The sequence below is a fragment of the Glossina fuscipes genome, unplaced genomic scaffold (genome assembly GCF_014805625.2).
Source record: "Glossina fuscipes isolate IAEA_lab_2018 unplaced genomic scaffold, Yale_Gfus_2 204, whole genome shotgun sequence".
Lineage (NCBI taxonomy): Eukaryota > Metazoa > Arthropoda > Insecta > Diptera > Glossinidae > Glossina > Glossina fuscipes.
Window position 1 is genome coordinate 345,286 of NW_023998547.1, and position 9,727 is coordinate 355,012.

General features: G+C 34.6%; 3 protein-coding genes across 3 annotated transcripts in view; 2 read left to right on the forward strand and 1 right to left on the reverse strand.

The window, feature by feature from the left end:
- Nucleotides 1-1,582, forward strand: part of LOC119641976 (heat shock protein 68-like) — a 2,215-nt gene extending 633 nt beyond the window's left edge. Inside the window, exon 1 of the mRNA XM_038040912.1 lies at nt 1-1,582. This exon is cut by the window's left edge and continues 633 nt beyond it. Within this exon, the coding sequence (XP_037896840.1) occupies nt 1-1,325 (1,325 nt within the window). The 3' untranslated portion in view covers nt 1,326-1,582.
- A 1,327-nt stretch (nt 1,583-2,909) lies between these two features.
- On the reverse strand, nt 2,910-5,230 carry LOC119641989 (cytochrome c oxidase assembly protein COX20, mitochondrial). The gene is made up of 3 exons (XM_038040937.1): nt 5,103-5,230; nt 4,858-5,045; nt 2,910-3,279 (listed from the first exon to the last, which is right to left on the reverse strand). Exons 1-3 carry the CDS (start codon nt 5,121-5,123, stop codon nt 3,165-3,167), a joined length of 324 nt encoding a protein of 107 aa, XP_037896865.1. The 5' UTR covers nt 5,124-5,230; the 3' UTR covers nt 2,910-3,164.
- A 1,460-nt stretch (nt 5,231-6,690) lies between these two features.
- LOC119641974 (xanthine dehydrogenase) overlaps nt 6,691-9,727 on the forward strand; it is a 6,903-nt gene continuing 3,866 nt past the window's right edge. Inside the window, exons 1-2 of the mRNA XM_038040908.1 lie at nt 6,691-6,964; nt 8,968-9,727. Coding sequence (XP_037896836.1) covers nt 6,914-6,964; nt 8,968-9,727 — 811 coding nt within the window. The 5' untranslated portion in view covers nt 6,691-6,913. The remainder of the gene's footprint in view (nt 6,965-8,967) is intronic.

The window sequence follows — 9,727 nt, forward strand, 5'->3', positions numbered from 1 at the left end:
TTGATGTATCCATTTTAACCATTGATGAAGGTTCATTATTTGAAGTCCGAGCAACTGCAGGCGACACGCATCTGGGCGGCGAGGATTTCGATAGTCGATTAGTTAATCATTTCGCGACCGAGTTTCAACGAAAGTATAAGAAAGATTTACGATCGAACCCTCGAGCTTTGCGTCGTTTACGCACAGCAGCTGAACGCGCTAAACGCACATTGTCATCGAGCTCGGAGGCTACTATTGAAATCGATGCTATATTTGAAGGTATTGATTTCTATACCAAAGTGAGTCGTGCTCGTTTTGAGGAACTTTGTGCCGACTTGTTCCGCCAAACGTTGCAACCTGTAGAGAAAGCGTTAAATGATGCTAAGATGGACAAAAATCAAATTCACGACATTGTCATGGTTGGAGGGTCCACTCGTATTCCGAAAGTGCAGAATCTATTGCAACAGTTCTTTTGCGGTAAGAGTCTAAATCTGTCTATAAATCCGGACGAAGCGGTGGCTTACGGTGCAGCTATTCAAGCAGCAATTCTGAGTGGAGATAAGAGCAGTGAAATTCAGGATGTGTTATTAGTGGACGTAGCTCCCTTATCGCTCGGCATAGAAACTGCTGGTGGTGTTATGACTAAAATAATTGAACGCAACAGTCGTATACCTTGTAAGCAAAGTAAAACGTTCACCACATATGCTGACAATCAGCCGGCAGTTACCATTCAAGTATTTGAAGGCGAACGTACTATGACGAAAGATAACAACTTGCTGGGAACTTTTAATTTAACAGGCATACCTCCAGCGCCGCGAGGTGTACCAAAAATAGACGTAACCTTTGATCTCGATGCCAATGGTATATTAAATGTGACGGCCAAGGAAATGAGCACAGGCAATGCTAAGAACATTACCATAAAGAACGATAAGGGTCGCCTGTCGCAGGCTGATATTGATCGCATGGTCAACGAAGCTGAAAAATATGCTGACGAAGATGAAAAACACCGTCAGCGCATCGCATCTCGTAATCAATTAGAGACTTATGTGTTTGGAGTTAAGCAAGCTCTGGAAGAGGCCGGTGATAAAGTACCCTCATCAGACAAAAGTCGTTTAATGGAGAAATGTACGGAAACTATCAAATGGTTAGATAGCAATACCACTGCCGAGAAGGAAGAGTTTGATTACAAATTGGAGGAGTTGACCAAAATCTGCCAGCCGGTGATGACAAAAATGCATCAACAACAAGGCGCTGGTGGTGGAGCTGGTTCTCGATCCGCCAATTGTGGACAGCAAGCCGGTAATTTCGGCCGTGGTGACGGACCTACTGTGGAAGAAGTCGACTAAAAATTTCCCACAACTTAATTGTTATATCTTAATTGTTTAAGAGATATCACATTCCATCAATATTCATTTTTTTCGTTCCTTTTTATACACCATTTCCCCCTTCGCCAAACGATGGAAGGAGCAAAAATCATTTGTAAAAACAAAACATACTTCTCATCATCCTCATCGCCATCTTCGAAAGCAATTCATTGAACTGTTATTCAGGTTTAAGTTAATTTACCTAAATTCTTATTACATTTATATATGAAATAAATTCATTTTCTATTAAACCATATTAATAATAAAAAACAAAAACAAAAGATTTGATCTATTTTATTTTCGCAAAGTAGGGACCTTAAGTTCATTTAATCCCAACATCCAAAAAGCAAAATAAAGGTTACTAAAATGCGCTTGCCTGCGCGTTAAGGCCAGGTAGAATGTCCCTCAGTTGGTACAATCATTTGTTAATCATGCCCGACACCACTTGTGGTACAGGGTATACTTAGTTAGTGCGTACGTATATAACAGACAGGAGGGCTTAACATAAATTCACCTTTTATTACTCGGATTGATTCGGAATGATAATCTGAATTGATCTAAGCCCATCCGTCCATGTGAATTTGTATCCAAGTTGTAGGTCTCAATTTTTGAGACATTTTGATGAAATTTCGTGTAGTGACGTATTTTGGTCAAAGGACGAGGGCTATTGAGAATGGTTCGTTTCAGGCCACTTTTTCGACCACTTCCTATATAACGCCCTATTTTGAAAAGCCATTATATGAGAAATTGTAAAAAATTGTAAATTTTCAAAATTTCTTAGCAAACGAGATTTTCATCTTATATATATTCAAAAGCAATTCTTGCTGTTTGATCTTAGGAATTTAGGTTGGTACCGGCTTGTCTCTTTGCCTCCTTATTAAAAAAGGTTACTTCTGTTACTTGAGAAACGTAGATTTATTCTTAGCGTCTCATTCTGAATTAAATTGTTTAATGGTACCGTCGATTAGGGGTTCACTTACAATTTGGTTCTGTACTGGTTGCAGGTGTGCCTATGTGGTAGTCGTGTGCATGCTATTCTTTTTTTTCTTTCTTATTTATTTATACATGAATTATTATTTAATTGCTATTATTATTATTTTTTCTTTCTTTACTTCTCCTTATATACTTTATACTAGTTTTTATTATTAACTAATGTAAGGTTTACTTCTAAGAATCAATTGAATTTGTTTTCGCTGAGTTTCATGTGTAAGTAAATAAAAAAAAAAAAAAGAAGAGAAATGATGAATATATTTAAATATACACAAATTTTTGTTTTAATATTGCATTAAAAGAGCTTTAAACGAAATGCTTCGAACAGACCGTATAGATTATGAACATTTTTATAATTTTTCAAATTAATTTAATGTTTTCTGAGATTTTCGAATTTGCTTCCAAGGTAACAGCAAAAAATTTTTCCCAAAAATTACAACATTTTTCCGAAACATGCCATTAACGCCTTTGCACAATGTTTTCTTGATACCAAAAATAGATGCGCTTGCATATATAAATGAAACAAACACTGATTCACTTCCCTGTGCAAACAACATATATACATATACAACATATATACATATATATATACATATATATAATTTATATATACATTTTTATTTTTTTCATATATTTTCCATATGTTGAGTTACTTTACCTTTCTTAAACTTATTTAATATCACGTTAATTTTAAAAATTATCAACAAGAAATGTTAGTGAAAACAATCGTTTGCTCTTTATATCTTGAGCTTTAAAATACTTCTCCTGCCTAAAGAAACTCTTTGTATTTTGTAGAGGAACAATAATCGTAATCGGGTATAAGAATAAAAGTTACGCGGATTTCAATTCTAATTCCCTTTCCACATCGGTGCCCTCATATAACGCTTTGTTCCGAAGACCTTCTTGTAATTTGGCGTATTCAAAACGATGTACTGACCATTGATACCTAGTTATAAAAACTTTATATAGTTTCATTATAAATAGAAAATAATAAATAAACAATCATGCTCATTTTAGAAAAAAATCTTACGTCCACCAAACACCTCAACAAGCAGATAGTAAAAGTGGCACAAAAATACATATTAGGTCGAGTCATAAATAACTTCGCTATTTTTTATCAGACATTTATTCAGTTTACACTGAGTAACAAAATTGTATTAATTTAAAAGTTGATTGATCTTTTTGCTATACCTCTTGTTGATTGGCGCGGAATTTGCTGCAAGATTGCCTTTAAAATATTGTCGTCAAAGTCGGACAGACGTCTCGTCTTTTAAAATCGTATCTCCAGAACGGAATTTTACAAACCAATTTCTAACTGGCCGATCAGTTATAATGTCCTTCACGGCAAACGCTGCATGTTTTTTCAGCTGTCGCCTTAACTCTATTGTCTTGTTTAAGTTTCCAAAGTATATGTAGTTTTCGACTCTCCATTTCTTACCTTATCTATATAGTAAAAAAAAACTGGTTTGTTTCAGTGACTTATAGTGGATAAATGCAAATAATAGGTTCTACGTAGCTGCATCGAAAATCATTTATGACTTGACCTAATAGTTTCGCCCACTAAAACATTTCTTTTAGCTATTTGGATTAATGCAAGCAGACATTTATGATTACGTAACATTATTGGAATTATTGTCAGTCTTTTCTGGGTACACGGAATAAGAAGATCAACCTTTTTTTTCATGACTTCCCTAAAGTTGTTATCTTTACAATCAATTATTATAAAATTTGCGTTTATGTGGACGATAGATAACTTTTGTACTAGCACCGTACAAATAACTAACGACGTAAAACAACTGATAGACTGTCGCTTTGGCTGATTATTTTTAACAGAGATTATTGTGATTGTATTCTGCTTATGTGCGAAGCTAAATACAAAACGTCGAGAATTGGGCGATGAGTCGTCGCGTCTGCATTGCATTTAAGAGTGGATTAACAAATGATAACCCGTTAAAATTTATGTTAAAAAACTATTTAGGAATGCAGTGGCTCTACCAGGAAGTTCCATCCGTTTTTAGTATAAAACAAAATCCTATTTTGGTGATCTGAACCAGGTCACAATTTCCGAAAGATTTGAAAAATAATATGAGTTTATTTTAAAATGATCTCGACAGTGTCGCCCTCGATTACAGATGGTCGCCAAAAGCGTGCGGCTTACTAGTAAGGGCGAAATTGTATCTTTGAATTTTTTCGAATCATTTTCGGCATGTTCTATCAGACCCTATGCCTTCACCAAACACGTTCCATAAATTTTTGCAAACTTCTGCAGAATTCTTTCCTTGTTGAAACTTATACAGAATACAATCATGTAAAGAATTTTATCAGTAGTATTGGATACACAATCGCTGCTCTGGCAGCACTAAACTTTGCGACCGGAACGGACGGAACTTTCCCGTAGACCTAATGTATCTCAAATATCGGTTATCTGTTTGTTTTTGTGTGTGCGATTTTAAACGATACAAGGAGACATTAAACAAAACATTATACACTTGCTTACAATTAATTTTACATTTATTCCGTTTACCTGCACCAGGACCAATAAACTAATGTGCCGACGAAGAAAGTACCAAATCCTACGTGCGTAGAGAATGTAGTTCGTGAAGTACCTAAAAATGTAATTAAACCCGCACCGATACCGCCACCTATTCCATAAAGAAAACTATTTCGAAAGCAAGGTATTTCCGATACATCACGTCCAAATAAACTTAGGCCCTGAAATAATAAAATAAATGTCCGCTATTAGGTAATAATTGAATTATGTTTATTGACCTTTTTCGGTTCGTCCTCCATGATCAAATAACCCTTTGCTTTTTTTTAATTCAAATTTTTTAGATTTTCTGCAAAAGCTGGTACCTGGAACTTTTTATTACGGCATAAATGTATTGTTTAGGCTTTTTTGGCAAGCGTTTTTTTCTTTGAACAGCTGTTTCTTCATTTTTAACAATCTTGCCAGATTTTGTCTCACATACGTAACAGTTTTCGCTCTCTGTAAACCAACAAATTCGTTTATGGTTCTTCTTCTTCTTTTTTGAATAATTTTTGAGTTCAAATTATAGCAAAATTATATTGTTGTTTAGATAATAACATTTAAAAAAGCAATTATGGGAAAGCCTATATGGAATTTCATTCAATGCCTACATAATTATTCTACTGTGTTTAAGGATAGAAGAATATTTTAAACCTACACAACCGTTTAACATAAGTTGAAATATATCAATAGCATTTAATCACATAACACCAAGTTAGAATAACTAAATTAGAAACATTCTAAGGATTCTGAAATCTTGAAAAGTGGCCTTGCTAGGAAAGCAAACTGACAAAGAGATTTAATTTTTAATATTTCATGTTGGAAATTGTCCGTAATAAATATTTCACAATTTTTTCTTATATCGCTAATCACTCAGGGGCTATCTTTCATTCGTGTAACATGGTGGCGATCACAAAGGAATAAGGAAGGAGAAAGAGATATGTAGGTGGCGGCTTAATGTGCCCAATTGGTAAAATACCCAAATTTGTGACTTTAACGCGACCAAACTAGAAATTGCCTTGTAGACTAGAATTTACCAAGGAAAACTACTCAGTTCTTAGTGGAACGACATTATGTTTGGCCTCATGAGCAAATGTAGTCGAAAAAATTAACTTAGAAAAGTGTTTTCCCGGTCTTAGCTTTATATTACGTTCTTGTATCAACGGCTTACGGCGGGCATGGCAATAGTCATTTTATACTTTGGCATGCCTTGGCCCAATGGGGTCGGAAAATTGTTGTTTATAGATGACATTGTAAATAAGGAGGATTTTTTAAGGATATGGAAGTAAAATTTGAAAGAAAGAGCGGAGAAACTTGTGTTTTGAAAACACCCAAATTCTACCAAGATAACGACCTCAAGTGTAAATCTCGTTTAATTCGAAAATGGCTCTTATATAATTACCCCAAATTGTTTCACCTTCTTGCACAAATCACCAGGCACACCATGAAAGCCATGTGGGATGAATTGGCCTGCCAAGACCAGAAAAATAGACTCTATGAGGGATGGAGTAAGATGTCTGCTTCCTACAGAAGAAAAATTCTACAAAATATGTCAAAACATCTAAATGACTTTATTAAGCGAAAAGATACCTCTCCAAATATTAATGTTTAATATTATGATGTTAAAGAAATTTTATCTTTGAGCAATGGACTAAGTTTAACAAGCGTTTACTTTTTGTCGAGCGAAAAAGCCCAATATTAATGCGACTCACTGTACATGCATCCATATACACTCCGTCTAATTGTTAAATTCTTACTGTTGTTCGTTCTTACGCCGCATTGTATTTCGTCCAACGTAATGCGAGAATTTGTCTGCTCAATCGTCAGAGGTATATTTTAGATTGCGTTTGAAACTTTAAGAAAACGGTTGTGCATTGAGTGGTTCTCGACAAATCAAATCTTATCTTGCGTTTTTATTTTTTATAAAAATTTTATTAATTTAATTTGTGCATTTCTTCGACAAATATATATATTGTGAATAAAAGAAATTTTATTTTTCAAGAATAACTTGACTTTCGTTTACCATAAACGTTTTACGTGTGAATTGAAAATTATGGCAGATGAAGCATCTTCAAGTTTAGTATTTTTTGTGAACGGAAAAAAGGTAAAAATTTGGGATCTGTTTTTTTTTTTGTTTTTTAATTACCGTGAATTTCTTCTTTTTTTTTTTTTGGTTCTACTTGACTTTCTTTTCAAATAAATTTTTCTTCCTACGTTTTAGATAATTTATAAAGTTAATGGGAGCTGCAGTAGCAGTAGGTTGTTTATTGTTATTGTTATTTAAGGATCATAAATGGTTTTCTTAATTGCCTGCTGATAGCAAGTCGCAATTGCAAAAAGAGATAACAGATCTCAGATGAAAATTGTTTGCGTTTTTTAAAGTGTTCGTTGATTATCATAAAAGTTATCAGTATCCCGACAATATTCAAAATAGAAGTGATAATGATGGAATAGGGAAGAGGTTGGAAACCGAACATAGGCAAGTTGATGTGAATGTAAAGCCAATCGTATGCAATAAATTTTAAGACTTTGTATTTATTTGATTTTTTCGTTTTGTTTTGTTTATATAGATGATGTTAATATTTTTTTCAATTATATTATGTATAACAAACGTTGTTGTCTTTTTTTATCAAGTTCACAATTTTAAACTGCAAGCGCAGGAATTTACAGTGTAACATTATGATCAAAAAGTATCGGGAATGTTTAATTAAACCTCACTCTTTTCAATTCTGAAAGCAAATCTACTTTGCCTCCTTCCCGTATATAGTTTGTGATCTGTTCAACTGATTTCACTTGTGTGTTTCCAAACGACTTTAACCAACGCGGCTATTTTTCCCTGGAGAAAGAGTCAGATGAGGTTAGCAGGCCTTGAAAAGGCACTTTTATTGTACACGTGAACGGATCATAAATAATAACTAACGATAAAGTCAATGCAAAATACAATGAGCTGTACATTTATCTGCATCGAAATAGGCAATAACAAACTTATACGCAAGACAAATACAAGAACAATTCTCAGTAAGGGAATAAAGGTAAAGGTTGCGTGCGCGTCATGTCATTCATCTACATCTTGTAATAAAGTAATTACCGCGCCCTATAAGGGAAATCTTCCATACTTTTAGAAAATCTTTTTACGTCTTCTTTTCGGCAAGAACGAGCGGTAGCAATATAAATATTTTGTGTTATTTCATGCGGCTCTTAAGAGATCGTTATGGGGAAAACTTTGATTTCTGGCTGGTATTTTCTTCAATTAGCTACATCTTCCGGGGAATACTGTAAAGTAAATGTTTTAAGAACGAAAGATTAACAGTTTATAATAACTAGATATCACAAGAAATATAGCCGAAAAAGAAAAAGTTTTCTTAAATTTTTTGGGTTTTTCCTTATCCTCATTGGCGCTTTTAACAGACAGTTATCTCTTCGTATACTCGTAATCGCACACGCGCGTCTTATCATCAATTTTTTTATAACACATTTCATGATTGTTGGTTTACTGAAAAACACTTCGATTCTCTTATTTCATAAATTTCTTTTTACATCCGTGGATGTCTAGAACGATAAAATGTTCATCTTTGAAGGCCTAGCAATATTTTTCTACTCTTGCTCTACTTTTTGCAAGCTCTTAAGTACTTTCTCTCTTAACTCTTTTAAATGTTGTGTTTAGTTTGCTTGAACAATGCCTGGTACTTTCTAATTAACGTATTTTGCGATTTATTATTAACATTTATTTTGGGTTTCGCATAGAAGCGGCGTCCGTCTGTGCTTGCCTTACTTTACATGATTGTAAACAACTTTTCAAATTAAGCTATTAAAACAGGTATTGAGGCTGCACTCACCTTATAGCAAAACTCATAATCAAATTTAGATATTATGCAAGCAATTATAGCGAGTAGACGCTCAAGCTCTCTTTTCGTGTAGGTGTAATGCAACGTTCGGCCTACGTAAGCATAGGAGCTGATAGGCCTAAGAGAAACGTAATTTATTATCCATTCGAACTATTTCGAAAATAAAGAATCTAGTTTTTCTCTTTCACGTAGTATTTCATTTTAAATACATCATAAAGATGGAAATCGAAATAAACTCGAAAGGTAATTTTATTTACTACAGGTCGTAGAACCGAATCCGGATCCAGAATGCACGTTACTAACATATTTAAGAGAAAAATTATTTTTATGCGGTACCAAATTGGGTTGTGGGGAAGGTGGCTGTGGTGCCTGTACAATAATGCTTTCTCGTATCGATCGTCGCACTAATGAAATCAGACATTTGGCTGTTAATGCTTGCTTAACTCCTGTATGCGCTATGCACGGTTGTGCTGTTACGACGGTTGAGGGTATCGGCAGTACGAGAACGCGTCTACATCCTGCTCAAGAGCGACTGGCAAAAGCGCATGGCAGTCAATGCGGTTTTTGTACGCCGGGCATTATTATGTCAATGTATGCTTTGTTAAGAAACGCCCCTCAACCAACAATGCATGATTTAGAGGTAGCATTTCAAGGCAATTTGTGCCGATGTACAGGCTATCGTCCGATATTGGAAGGATATAAAACCTTTACGAAAGAGTTTGCCTGTCCCATGGGTGAAAAATGTTGTAAAATGAATGGTGTAAAAGGAATAAACGGTGAAAATGGTATAAATGGTACAAGTCATATAAATGGGGTAAATGGTGAAAATTGTGTAAATGGTGAAAATTCTGTAAATGGTGTAAACAGTTTGAACGAAATAAATGGTGAAAATGGTCTCAATGGAATAAATGCGGAAAACGGGGTAAATGATCTAAACGGCGTAAATGGGGAAAACAAGACAAATGGCGAAAATGATCTAAACGGCGTAAATGGGGAAAACAAGACAAATGGCGAAAATGATC

Coding starts and splice junctions, on each gene's coding strand:
- LOC119641989 (XM_038040937.1), bottom strand. CDS start 5,123: ATGGAGGACGAACCGAAAAAG. Junction 5,046..5,102: donor TGGAGGACGAACCGAAAAAG/GTCAATAAACAT, acceptor TTATTATTTCAG/GGCCTAAGTTTATTTGGACG. Junction 3,280..4,857: donor GTTTATTGGTCCTGGTGCAG/GTAAACGGAATA, acceptor TTTTATAACTAG/GTATCAATGGTCAGTACATC.